This window comes from Botrytis fragariae, assembly GCF_013461495.1.
Source record: "Botrytis fragariae strain BVB16 chromosome Unknown tig00000161, whole genome shotgun sequence".
Taxonomy (NCBI): Eukaryota; Fungi; Ascomycota; class Leotiomycetes; order Helotiales; family Sclerotiniaceae; genus Botrytis; species Botrytis fragariae.
In genome coordinates this window covers 1,168,002-1,181,110 of record NW_023500998.1, presented here as the reverse complement: position 1 = coordinate 1,181,110, position 13,109 = coordinate 1,168,002, and the positions used below count along the sequence as shown (strand labels likewise).

The 13,109-nt window shown below is 44.8% G+C and overlaps 5 protein-coding genes across 5 annotated transcripts; 2 read left to right on the top strand and 3 right to left on the bottom strand.

The window, feature by feature from the left end:
* Positions 1–1,632: 1,632 nt before the first annotated feature.
* On the top strand, positions 1,633–3,050 carry Bfra_009538 (putative acid phosphatase protein; the record flags this gene model as incomplete). Its single annotated transcript, XM_037339881.1, has 4 exons — positions 1,633–1,915; positions 1,972–2,068; positions 2,124–2,312; positions 2,363–3,050. 4 exons carry the CDS (start codon positions 1,633–1,635, stop codon positions 3,048–3,050), a joined length of 1,257 nt encoding a protein of 418 aa, XP_037189931.1.
* An 837-nt stretch (positions 3,051–3,887) lies between these two features.
* On the bottom strand, positions 3,888–5,000 carry Bfra_009537 (putative monothiol glutaredoxin-5 protein; the record flags this gene model as incomplete). The annotated part of the gene is made up of 4 exons (XM_037339880.1): positions 3,888–3,967; positions 4,103–4,700; positions 4,812–4,840; positions 4,908–5,000. The coding sequence occupies 4 exons, from the start codon at positions 4,998–5,000 to the stop codon at positions 3,893–3,895; spliced, it is 795 nt and encodes a 264-aa protein (XP_037189930.1). The 3' UTR covers positions 3,888–3,892.
* An 876-nt stretch (positions 5,001–5,876) lies between these two features.
* Bfra_009536 (uncharacterized protein) lies at positions 5,877–6,164 on the bottom strand (the record flags this gene model as incomplete). Its single annotated transcript, XM_037339879.1, has 1 exon — positions 5,877–6,164. One exon carries the CDS (start codon positions 6,162–6,164, stop codon positions 5,877–5,879), a length of 288 nt encoding a protein of 95 aa, XP_037189929.1.
* A 2,313-nt stretch (positions 6,165–8,477) lies between these two features.
* On the top strand, positions 8,478–9,622 carry Bfra_009535 (uncharacterized protein). Its single transcript, XM_037339878.1, has 5 exons — positions 8,478–8,528; positions 8,611–8,688; positions 8,810–8,863; positions 9,045–9,174; positions 9,254–9,622. Exons 2-5 carry the CDS (start codon positions 8,620–8,622, stop codon positions 9,268–9,270), a joined length of 270 nt encoding a protein of 89 aa, XP_037189928.1. The 5' UTR covers positions 8,478–8,528; positions 8,611–8,619; the 3' UTR covers positions 9,271–9,622.
* A 597-nt stretch (positions 9,623–10,219) lies between these two features.
* Bfra_009534 (putative actin binding protein) lies at positions 10,220–12,972 on the bottom strand (the record flags this gene model as incomplete). The annotated part of the gene is made up of 5 exons (XM_037339877.1): positions 10,220–10,306; positions 10,390–12,402; positions 12,460–12,534; positions 12,594–12,706; positions 12,765–12,972. The coding sequence occupies 5 exons, from the start codon at positions 12,970–12,972 to the stop codon at positions 10,220–10,222; spliced, it is 2,496 nt and encodes an 831-aa protein (XP_037189927.1).
* Between the last annotated feature and the right edge of the window lie 137 nt (positions 12,973–13,109).

Here is a 13,109-nt window from a genome sequence, read left to right as displayed (position 1 = left end):
GCAATGAATGACGTTTCCCTCTCCAACTAAAGGAATCAAAGTATGGTTGATGTGACGAAGTTGATTAACACGATGTCATCTTTCTTGTCTGCGGAATGGCATGGAAATGACCAGATTGTGTCCGACAAGAAATGGTTCAAGTATAGGAAACCAATGTCGTCAATATACAAAGTAGAATAAAAAGCCGACTCCAGAGCCGGATTAGATTAGTGTGTTGAGGTCTCTAAGTAAGCAGGTAGTTCAACCAAATTCGGATTGGCCATAAACCAGATGCACATGTCTCGGGATCGGAGGGAAGATCAGTTGCGTTTGCACGCTTTAGATAATGATTACTGCAATCAATTACTCGTAGATTATAGAATAACTAAAGAAGCAAAATGATGACCCATGGAATTAATTGCCAACAAATTATTGGAGTGGCATCTAGATCCCTTTCACCCCTCTCTGCCATCCGTCACGTTCGCCAATGGGATGACACGTTTTCCCCACGGGACTGCGAGATAAGCATTTCTTAGGTTCAATGTCAGGTTTTAGCGGGGATGTACCTAGGCCGAGATAGGCAATCGAGCTAATCAAATAAGCACCTACCATTTTAGCTACATGAACGAACGTTACGTCTAACCACGAAAGACTTTAGTGATACCACCTAGATACTAGGCAATGATATTCTCCGCCAAACTTGTGCTAATCCCCTGGATACCAAGGGAAGGGTGTAGGAAAACTCTTCATTCCAAGTAGCTTTTCCCGTGCGAGTTTAACATGACAATATCAGACGAGATGAAAGCTTATGGATGAGATGATGCCGGGTGCTAAGGAGCTCACATATGACGACAAGTGTATGCTTGTACTCTACTATCTACTATCTACTATACTACCAAGCTCCAGTTGCTAATGAGTACATCATGGGTGGTATTTATTATCAATTGAATATCGATGGTTGGCTACTCTTCTGCCCCTAAGAATTCTTATTTGACTAGGGTACTCTTGGTACTACTATCGACTGGCACTTTGCAGTAGATACTCCGCATAACACCTAACAAGTGCGAAGGGACGAAATATCGCCCCTCCCCGCTCTTCCAAGAGATCGCGGCACAATGCCATCCTTGTCACCCTACACACTGCAGTATCTGCGTGCTCGTGCATGTATCCTTTGGCCAGGAATGAAAGTACTGGATAAATCGGATATGCTCAATTCTTGATGAGGCAGGTCAAAAAGATGCTTCAATATATGATTTCCGTCCAATATCATCTCAACTTACCAACATCTGGAATCTTATAGGTTGAAAGATTTCTAACGGGATGTCCAGCTATAACTCCTTGTACACCGCAGATATGGCGTTACTGTCCTTCCTCTTTACTTTACCGTTTGTCCGAGGTTGTTGATTTACTAGTTGCGATCTACCAGGGTGCTAGTTATATACATAGTGTTGGTTCATTCCCAGCATCTTGGATTTGGTAATTAGCTTGAAAACTTCGATAGTTCCATTGTGTGATGTTTAGATATTTCATGGGAAGTTTAGCCTTGGTTTAGTGCTTCCAGTAGTCAATCAGTCCTCAAGCATAAATAACATCCAGTCCCCGATTGTTCTTGTTTTTTTACTCAGAGCCAAACAAAACTTCAAACATATCAAGATGCGTCAAAGCACTCTCATGAGAGTCCCTCTGGCTTTTGTAGCCGTGTTAGGAGCGACACTTGCAGCTACGATCTCCAAGAGAGTTGAAGAGCTTGAGCTTGCCAACACTATTGCTGATGGCCACATTTCTCACCCGACAGCCTTCGGCCACAAGGCTGTTCTCCACGCTCAACAGTATGCATCACACAGAAGTCCTACCAGTTGCGTCAAGGGAGAGGTCTTTGATCGAATTTTCAACATCTGGTTTGAGAATACTGACTACGAGACTGCTTTTGCAGACCGTAAGTTGCCCTTTCTCAAAAGAGAAATAATTACATGTGTACTGATATATATACAGCAAACTTCAAACACTTCTCAGAGAAGGGTATTACCTTGACAAACTATTTGGCGGTAACACATCCAAGTGAACCAAATTACCTCGCATCCGTTGGAGGGTGAGTTTGAATTTTATACTAGATTATCCGCTCACAATAACTTACATTGATCTAGTGATTTTTTCGGTCTCGATGGTGATCCATTTACTACTGTCCCTACCAACATTTCCTCTGTAGTCGATCTCCTCGAAGATAAGGGAATCACTTGGGGTTTGTATCAGGAAGACATGCCATACACTGGTTTCCAAGGTATGGAGTGGCGCAACGAGATCACCGGTGCCGATGCATATGTTCGCAAGCACAAGTAAGTTTAATCAATCACCCAAACATTCCAACGTACTAACACCCACCCAGCCCTGAAGTCCTCTTCAACAATGTCGTTGACAAGCCTGAACGTCTTAACTTGATCAAGAACCAGACCTTGTTCCACCAAGATCTTGCTGCAAACACATTGCCCCAATGGATCTTCTTTACCCCCAACATGACCTCTGACGCTCACGATAGCTCCGTCACCGTCGCTGGCGAGTATCTCTACAACTTCCTCAACCCCCTTCTTACCGATCCTCACTTCATGAACAACACTCTTGTCGTCATCACCTTCGATGAAAACGAGGTCTACTCCCGTCAAAACCGTGTCCTCACTATCCTCCTCGGTGACGTCGTTCCAAAGAAGCTCCACAACACCACCGACGACACTTACTACAACCATTACTCCAAAATCTCCACCATCGAAGCCAACTGGGGACTCCACACCCTTGGTCGCTTTGACGTCGGCGCTAATGTCTTCAAGTTCATTGCCGAGAAGACCGGCGACAAGATCCGCAACTGGTCTAACGGTCTCCTCGAGACCCGCTACTTCAACTACAGTTATCCTGGTTTCCTTGCCGCGTCAGTTGGATGGGCACCCCAGCCCGTTCCAAACACCAAGTTGGTAGTCAACAAGCGAACCGTCTTGCCTGCCATCAAGGAGTATTGGGGAGGACAGGATGCAAATTCCAAGTATCAAGGACAGTTGGAGATCCCTGATGGATACAACTACTAAACTGCCTCATCAAGGGGCTAGTGGTGTGAAGCAAGGGCGAAGGGTTTACTACTGGTAAAAATTACTTTTTTGTATCATCTCGAACCTTTGTAATCACACATTTTATTTCGCTATTTGACTTTGCTATTTGATTTTGTTGATTGATTTTGCAATTCTTTTGGTGCCACGTAAGGGGGAAAAAGGTCCGAGTACACTTTGATCATGAAACCCTTTTCGCGCTACATAAGGAGGATATAAAAAAAAGTTTGGAACAAAGTTTGCTACGTTACTGTTGATATTTTCACGGGGGCGTATGGAGAACGGTGTATAGGCCAGGTTGGGTACATAATGTATAATAATATTCGATCTGGGAATTGGGTGAAGAGTAAGAGGTTCTTTAGGCTTTTGAGGATTTCTTTGATTCGGCCACTCGATTGGTGCCAAAAAAATGAGAAAAAATAGATGAGAAAACCTCAAAACTATTGTTTTTTAACTGCTTTGGTGATGTGATCTTCATATACTTTAAAACCTTTCTGGGAATCTTGGAATTATAGTGTGATTTCCTTGTGCAAATAAAGGAAAAAATACGCGATAGACGATCAAGGTGAGCTTTACTTGGAAGCTTGCCAAGAGTTGACGATGCATTCCACTGGGAAGGATCATGAGTTGTCTGTTTATCAACTTCTTTTGTCCAAAATACACTAATATCGTTTCGAAATCATAAATTATAAGATTGAGTTCTCACGTTATGCAGATCACAGTGCAGCAATTCATGACATCCTGCGCAAAAATGTCTTTAATAGGGTATATCTCCTGGTTTTTCCTAGTGTCCGATATTATCAAATTCCCAACCTTCCCCTTATCTACGCCGCTGCTGCCGGTTTGGCGACACTATATGCAGTGAAGAAATCTGGATCATTTGCTGCTTCTTCTTTGACCTATGATGTATTGAGTTAGAAATGTATTCCACCAATGTGTGGGCTGAGTATCTGGGAATATGGATACAGGGACACGTCGCTCAAGTCCCATTTACAATTTCCTCCCAGAAGAACATTAAATAGGAAAGAACTTACAATATCCAGACCTCCAACGAGTTCTCCATCCATCCACAATTGTGGGAAAGTAGGCCAATCCGCAAATTCCTTAAGACCCTGCCTTACCTCATCATCGGCCAAAATATTAAAAAATCCATATTTCACCGACTTTTCTCTTAGTAAAGCGACGAGTTGACGAGAGAAACCGCACTGGGGTGCAGAAGGTGTTCCTTTCATGAACAACATCACAGGAGCTGCCTTAACAAGATTGGATAAGCGAGCGTGAAGATCTTCTTTAGACATTGGTTCTTCGGATTCGGTGGAAGTGATAGGTGCGGTTGTTGATGGTGCGGTAGAGGCATGGTTTATACTGGGGACGGGCTTGACAGATGTACCGTTTGTGGAGGTGGAGGGAGAGTTGGCGTGTTTTTCAATGGCATTGCGGACTTTGGTGGCGTCGCTGCCGGAGACGGTCTCTAGGACAACATTGTTGCGGGTGAGGACGAGGTAGGGAACCGCAGTTACGTCAAAGGCATCGGAGACGGAAATTACTTCTTCGGCATTCATGGAAACCCATGAGGTGGTTGGGGGTGTAGTTTGGGGGTAGGATAGCGCGAGGGTACGGAGGACGGTTGTCCTAGTGAGAGAATCAGTACGGTTGTCTAATGACGTGGGCAACTGGGGGAAATTGGAGCGAAGCTAAAGTAGAAGAGAGGGGTTGATGACGATGAATCCGGGGGAGTCTTACATTTGCGCGCATGGTGCTGCCCATGGTGCCTAGTGTTTGTCGCATTAGTCAAAGGTTGAGGAGGGCGGATGAGGGGCGGTGGATGAAGAGACGTACGTGAAAGTTAATGATCTGCAGAGTCGATGATGGCAGAGATTCAGTATGTTTCTGCCATTCTTCCTCTGTTGTAATATCGATAAGAGTTGACATCTTGATACTTGTCTCTGTTTGTAGTGGGGTGGATGTTGCTGGTGGGGGGTAGTTTCGTGGCTTTGTTTAAGAAATCGTGGGGTGTATAGAGTTTCTTTTGTTTGGTTGACGGAAAGTAGGTAGGTATCGAAATGTTAGTCGAATCAATAGTGAACAGACGAAGATTTAGTCAAAATAGTTCTGGTTGATGTGAGAGTGAAGTTGCGAGGCCGGAGATATATTTTCTAATCGCTATCAAGATGGCTAGCCTCATCGCGTCATTCCAAGCGACAAATTTCTCAATCGTTCCATAGGAAAGGGACAATTACAAAAATGATTAATAATCCAACATAATTGGTTTGCTATGAGATCTGCTGTATGGTAATAACATCTTTCCTCACTGAAATTGTTCACATGGTGCATATGGGAATTTAATTGTAGGAGCAACATAGAAAATATGAGATCGAGCATAAAAGTCTTTTTCAAGCTAAATCTGTGTGTCATGCTTCAACGAGCTTCGTCGGTGGTAGTACCCGACGAACTTTTTGTTTTGGAAATCTCTCCCAGTGAAGGTTATTCCCACGATTGATATTAACGTTTATACACTCAAGGTGATCATCACCCGGCCTTTCTCCAACATTACATAAACAAACCTGTACCAACTTCACTTACGTATATACCAGTCTCTACTATACAGAACACTAAAGTCTCTGGCCTTGATACTACTTTATGCTGATCTTGGTTTCGAGATTTTGAACTATCCACACTCAGATTTGAGCTAATCTGGGAGGATACGCCATCTATTTCAAGACATCATAAACCTCATTTCCATGATTTGGAGGCCTCACAACACATTCCTTGATTCCGTACCTTAATCGAACCAATGTCAAAGTTTACCTAGTTAGCAGACGCATTCGAAACTAGCTCTGAGATTGTCCTTCTAAATCCTTGTTGCCATATTGATGTTGAGGATGTAATTCGAGCGAAGGTGTTTTTGATCTTCTCTTCCACTGTTTCGAGTTTCAACTTCAATGTGCCGTCTCCCATGTGCCGTCTCTCGAACTTTCTGAATTTATCTGTCTCTGTGATCGCCCACTCATTCTCTTTGTATGGTCCATCCATTTCAACTTCCGGTAGACTTTCCGCACCTGAGGCCAGCTTACATTTTCTCTTTCGTGCACCCATGAAATCAGTGGACCTTTCCTTTCTCGAATACTCAAATTTTTAGGAAATGATCTCAATTCGAGTCTCAGGGACCCCTGGACAATCCGTTTCACATCCACATATCTGGACATATCAAAAAATGTACCGTTTTTGAGGGTTTAAATGGCCACACCTCAACTTGTCGTTATGGGGGTCAGAGACATACTGATTCCAGCTCACCGTATGTTGCATAGACAAGGCACCGATTGAAGTCCATGATATTCATGAAAAAGAACCCACTTGTCATGATATTGAATGACCAGCTGGGCCACAAGATTGACTCTGCTTAATGGAGGAAACAGACATTCGCTTGAATGCCTTCAGTGGATAGGAAAATCGAAGATGTAAAAGAATGTTTCATAATACATAACACTGCTAACAATCATCGTGGTATAGATATGAACTGCCAATGCTCAACGACTGCATATATCTGAAGGCCTTGAAAAGAAGAACAGAGCCAGCTTTTGACAAACGTGGCTCTGCACATGAAATGGGTATCGCAAAAACCCTGGCCCACTTTGAAATCGTCACCCACCAACACACCAAAAGCCAAAAGTTAAAAACATACAACAGTAAGGATTCGCTGATGGTCACCCACTCAACTACTAATTTACCGATTTGAGTCTTGAGTATGGCAGAGCGGACGGGATGCCCTAATTTTCTCAATCTATGGTCGTATGTGGAAGACTGAGAGGGAATTTGGTTCATATACCACAGTCTGGAAGTCTTCAGGGTGTTCTGCTCTTCCACTTCGGCTACTATGAAAGCGACCTGTGTCCCTCAAAGTTCTTGTTCAATCTCTGAGGAAATGAAACACCCTCTGAGCACTCGGTAGTCGATGATGTGTTTACTGCAACGATAATTGTAGAGCAGGCCGTCAGCTACATAGTATACGGCGGCTCTTCTTCGTTTCTTGAGTTATTGATACTTCATGTATGAGTGACCCATAGTGTTAAACTAGGACTGCCCCAGGACGATCAATATTGAACTAAACCTTCAACGGATAGCGCAAAACGACATGGGTTTTCAGCGATTGCAAAATCAATGTTCGGTTTCCCCAGGTCACTGGTGCTCCACTGCATACCTGCGCGTACACAGCAAGGTGCGTATATTGTAGGACGGATACCACAATACTTTGCAATTGGAGAAGCAGAAACTTGGACGCCACGCAGCAAGCTTGTTGTATGGATAAGGGGGAGAACGCGAAGCTGCTGGTAGCCTGGCAGCTGGAGTGACATCTTAAAGCCAAGTCGGATATGTGACGGATACAGGGGGGTGGTCAAAGTGGCTGACAATACTAAAAGTTGCTGCTGCTTTTAATGAGTCAGGGTTTGTATCAAGGATTATTCTGCAGTATCAATCGGGGTCACAAGATCGGATGATGGAAACGAAGTAAAACCAGCAGCAACGGTAATATAATGGAACTCTTGAGAAGGTGACGATCGGGGGAAAGGTGGCTGAGGTAGCGTATTAAGCGTATACTAGGACCACTCACGCCCTATAAGGATTAGATTGGGGGATTTGGAAGCAGGGGGAGCTGAACGATCGCTGTTCACAGTATTAAATAGCAAATCTCTTTCAGAAGTTGCATGGAACAATGGCCGTGTTCCGGGTTGGCGCATCAGATGGTAACTGAATTGTAGCAAACAAAAGGGCCACAATTGCTGAGCCATGTTGATGAGGTGTTTGATCTGCGCCTTCTTTCTATTTGCATACTGCATATTGAGCCGGTCGAGCCAATCAAAAAAGAAGCACTTGCATGACTTCAAACTGCGAAATGAGTGCCCTACTGTATGATACAAATGTAAGGTACTGGCGATACTTTGGAGACTTGCACCTATAAATCGCATGCCCATCCGAGCCATCCTTCTTTGAATGAGACCGTTGACTCGACCTAACTCTTTCTTCGATCCAAAGCCACCGGGGCAAAATATTAAACTTCACAAGCATTCAAAGCATCAAAAGCCTCAAAGCTTATTAATAAGAGAAAGAGAGAGAAGAACAGAGACCGCGTATTCACATCCACTCCCAAATAAATAAATTCCAAATAACTTGGCGTGATTAATAGGTTAGTGATATTAATGTTCTATTTCGATATTTTATCACTCGTCAGCGATTAGGTACTAGGCATTTTTATAGCGAGTACAACCCAATTGGTTCTCTCCTTGGCAGTGTCTCGAACGAACATCCTTCCTCCGTTCTACCGATTTTTAGCTCTTATTGATGAATCCAATCTAATCTAACTTTGAAGTTTGGCCTCTCTTCTTTCTCAACGTCAACTTTTCCACTCGCAACGTTTACTTGTATTTGTTTTTTATCAATCAATCGCATCAACCACCTCTCTCCGTAAGTTTGCGCATTTTCCCCGACGCAGCTTCAACCTTTATGAAACGAATACTGACCAGAGACTCTGTCCTCCTCATTATAGATTAATACAATGTCGAACCAAGGTTACTACAACAATCAACAACCCCAATACGGTGGCCAACCTCAATACCCTCCCAATGTATGTTTTCGCCTCTATTGTCACCGTCATATCGATCTCCTTGCGATCTCCTCGCGATCTCTTGGATAATCTTGGCACATGAAATGGAAGAAGAAGAAGCTGACTCTGGTGTGATACATAGGCTTATGGAGGACCACCACCGCAACAAGGCTACTATCAACAAGGCCCTCCACCTGTGAGTACATTCGCATATCCTCTATCCAATACATTGTTCTGTAAAATGCGATGGCTGTGATTCCCCAATACCTCAGCGCTGTCGCAATGCCGAGAAACACCGAGATAGCTTCACCGTCGCATGATACAATGCAATGTACCTCATATCTAAGAGTACTTTGAACTAATAATTATCTCTTTAGCAACAAATGCAATATCAACAACAACCTCCTCCAAAGAGTTCCGGTGGTGGACAAGGCTGTCTCGGTGCTTGTTTTGCAGCTCTCTGTTGTTGTTGCGTAATGGAAGAAGGATGTGAACTCTGTGTTGAATGTATGTTACTCCCTATACCCTTCCGCTCTTACTCACCTCGCCACAATCAAATAACAATCCACTTACTCTTCCCTCACAGGTGCCGAATGTTGTTAGAGCAAATCGCTGTCAAACCCACGCATTCTCCGCTACTATTCATCCATATAAACGCCATCTCGAAATTGCCTAATCCACTGGCGCCTCAGCACATCTCCAATTCCAGTATCGTGATTCAATCGAACAAATCGACGGCTTTATACTTGCCCATAATGTTTTCCCTTCCCGCAAGCCAGCAACGATACAACGCCCTCCAAAGTCCTAACTCGTTTTCCAAAATCAAATCACCTTGTTCATAGATTCATATGATTGAAGTAACAAATTCGGCTTTCCCACGCATTTTTCCTTCCTCTCACATATCCCCCCTTTTCGTGTTCTTACAGGTCTACGTCTCTCTTCGAATGGATCACAGACTTTCTGCTTCCAGCTAGTTTTTAGGGTTGGTTGGTTGGTTAAGATAAGATAATGAACGACTTTTATTTAATAATTTATGCGCTATAGCTTACTTTCGTGTGATGTCTGAATCTATGTGATATGAATAATTTCACTTTCGTGCTTTGCTACTTATGAATAGTACAATGTGAACGCCACCGTGGATGGCAAATACGTGGAAGGATCTGATAGGTATTCAAGATTGCAGCAGCCAGAAATCCTCCTTAAGCTTCAATAGATTGGTAAAGGAAGAATACTTGACCACTTTACCGAGAGACAAAGACGAGTATGTACAATGAAACTCACACAACGTTAGACAGCAACATCGAGGAAAGAATTTTCAATTCTCTTCTATTTTATAGAGGCCAAGACCACCGTTATTTCGCTTTTTTTCTTCTTCACTAGTTGTAGTTAACTGCCTAGAAAAGCCATTCATGCCACCCTCATCTACAAAATCTCCTGAATTTTTATAATGTTGAATCAATTTCAACTACATCACAACTACCCCTCCCAAAGACGTCAATCGCTTCATATGCATTTGCGCTTCGCTTAAATTTGTTCCAACCAATGTAGATACTTATTGGTCAAGTTCTACATAGTTTGCTGGGAAGAGACCGGAGTGTCCTTTGAAGTGACCGAACCACCAATCATCATCCGGGAATTCCTATTGACTGGGTTAGTAATCTTTCTTGAATGCGTTGAGAAAGGAAGGGGAGGGAGGTAGGTGAACATATAAGCGAAACGTACCAAATCAGTAATCGTAGCACCTTCCGGGAAACTCAATTCATTATCCTCGGCGGCCTCATAGTCGTATAAGGTAGTAGCCGTAGGACCAGCAGCATGAGCAGGTGCGGCTGCTGGAGCTGCTGGAGCTGGAGCTGGAGCACGTGCAGGTGCAGGTGGTTCTGGCTCATCGTAATGGCTAGGTGCTGGTGCTGACTCTTCTTCATCTTCTACGAGCTCTACATAGTTGCTTGGGAAGAGACCACTTTCACCCTTTGAATTAGTGCCCATCCACCAATCATCATCGACCATTTCAATGTTGGTGACGTATTCGCCTTCAACCAATTCCAACTCATTATCTTCAGCCTTCTCGTAGTCATATTGAATCAATGCGCGTTTACCGCTAGCAGCGGATGCTTCATTGACGGCAGGAGCGCTGTGTCCAAATGTTTCGGCTGCCACAGCTGCTGCAGCGCCACGGGCAGGGTCATATCCAGCAGGTTCCTCGGTGAGATCTTCTTCTTGGGGAACATGTTCAATGGCCTGCTCGAGAGTTGGATGATCATGAAGTTCCTCTGGCGCTTCCATTTCCTCAGGTTCTCGTCCACGTGCTACTGGCATAGCAATACGAACGGGGGATGGCTCGCGTTCTGGTTCCTCTTCTGGTTCTGGTGTGGGACTGCGGGGAACTGAGGGAGGTGCGGGAATATTTGGTCTGCTGTATTCCTCCTCCTCGGACTCAACAGGTGGAGGCCGGGTTGGAAGTCCAGGCATCGGAACTGCACCAGGCCTGCTAGAGGCGTTGATAGGTGGAGGTGGTGGAGATTGGTCTCGGTCTCCAGTGGTTGATCGTGGCATTGCTGGTGCGCCCATTGGTGCTTGTCCTCCCTTGAATCGGTCCCGGATGGCATTGACACCTCCAACTGGAGAATCTGGTACTACTTGCTCCGCTTCTGCTTCGCCAGTTTTCTGTGGGTCGATGCTGCCTGTAGCAGATTGCCCAGTGGGATTGGTAGCAACAGGAGCCCAGGATTTACCAGTATATCCACTCTTCCATTGTCCTCCTCCACTTGGCTGGCTTGCAATAGGCGATGCTACGCTCTGGGGAGGTGCATCGCCAGCGGCACTAAGTCCTCTTTGTCGAGCTTTCTTCTCTGCCCAGATTTGAGCAGGAGTTTTACCACCCTCGTCAGCAAATGTTCGACTGGCTGCACCGATTGGAGCAGATGCTGCCGGGGCTGCTGGCGACTGAATTCCAAAACTTCCTGGAGTTGGGGCTTTGGTTCCAGCGAAACTGCTGGCAGTGGATCCAAACTTGTTCGCGACCTTTGGTTTTGGTAGAGTTGTGAGACGCTCGGATTGAGTGAAAGCTGCAGACCTATCTGCAAGAGACTTTGGTGGTTCATCACTGCTTGGGGCGGGTGAGCCAGTAGCGGCAGGTGAAACCGCCCTGGGACCGTCGTCGCCAGGCTTTTGAGCTTTAGCTCGGATCGCGGCAATATCCACTTTGCCGACTGGTTCGTATGCTCCCTTAACTATCGTTGGTCGATCATCACCACTGCTTTTAGCTTGAGCACGTAGTGCTGCAATGTCTACCTTTCCGATTGGTTGATAACCTCCTTTGACAACATCAGGAGCAGATCCACTGTCTGCTCCACTGTCATTGCTGGATCTTGAAGCGGTTGGCTGTTTGGTAAGCTCTGCCATATTAACTTTTGTGGGTTTATATGCGGGCTGGACCTTTTCAAGTTGTGTCCTGGTGATTTGTGGCGCATCTGCGCCCCATCCATCTCCGTCTACGTTGTCATTCTGACTTGTCCTTGATCTCGAACCTGCCAATGGATTGAAACCCGACACACCGCCCGACCGTGTAGGAGTGAACACTGGTTTGGAAGCTGTTGGGGGACGAGGACCAGAGGAAGGCGGTGGTGCTGAGCCCGAGGAATATTTTGCGCCCGATGCATCTGCTACTTTTTGAACAATACTTTCTGGTGCCAAGTCGGATTCCGATCGAGCAGTTATTTGAACATGATAGCCCTAGATAAATTTATAAGTATGAATAGATGTGAGATAATCAGATATATGAGTACGAACATGAAGAATCTTGGATACTGCTGCAAGGTGGCTTGTGAAATAGCCTTTTGTTCTTTCGGGAACACCTTCACCGCACTATAGGTTATGTTAGGACCTCCTCTCATTCCAACACTCTTTTCAATTGTATGACTGACCCATCCAATAAGTACGTATTTCGGGAGTGTGGTATTAGGATCTTTGACTTTGACAAATGCGAATTGAACTCGTCCTTCCGAGAGATCCTCGATTAAGTCGATGAGTTCTCCCTCTGGATTTCAAACCATTAGACGATTTGCTTGGATTCATCAACAATAATGCAAACATACCTCCAGTGCTTTGTACCTTTAGCACACTCTCCTTTCCACCACTATCTTGTTGAAAAGCATTTACAAGAGGAGCTGACACCGAGAACAAAGCCCACTGTCCATAAGTCGGGCTGGACGCCGCAGCTCCGGAGGGTGCAGAAGAATTGACCACTCCAGTATATGATGATTTAATAGAAGGGCCATTCGTGGACGTATTGAGAGTTGCCATATTGGCAATAGTTAGAGGAGGGGTTAATAAGAGTTAAATGGTTTGAGAAAAAATGAAAAGAAGTTGAATGTTTGGAGGTAGAGTATTGTTTGTGCTCGGCTTGTTCAAGCTGTCGTCATGTTTGGCTGGAACATGCT

Excerpts from the sequence above, each read along its gene's own strand:
- Bfra_009535 (XM_037339878.1), top strand. The coding sequence starts at position 8,620 with ATGTCGAACCAAGGTTACTACAACAATCAACAACCCCAATACGGTGGC. Across the intron at positions 8,689-8,809 it reads AACCTCAATACCCTCCCAAT|GCTTATGGAGGACCACCACC; the intron begins GTATGTTTTCGC and ends TGTGATACATAG. Across the intron at positions 8,864-9,044 it reads ATCAACAAGGCCCTCCACCT|CAACAAATGCAATATCAACA; the intron begins GTGAGTACATTC and ends TTATCTCTTTAG.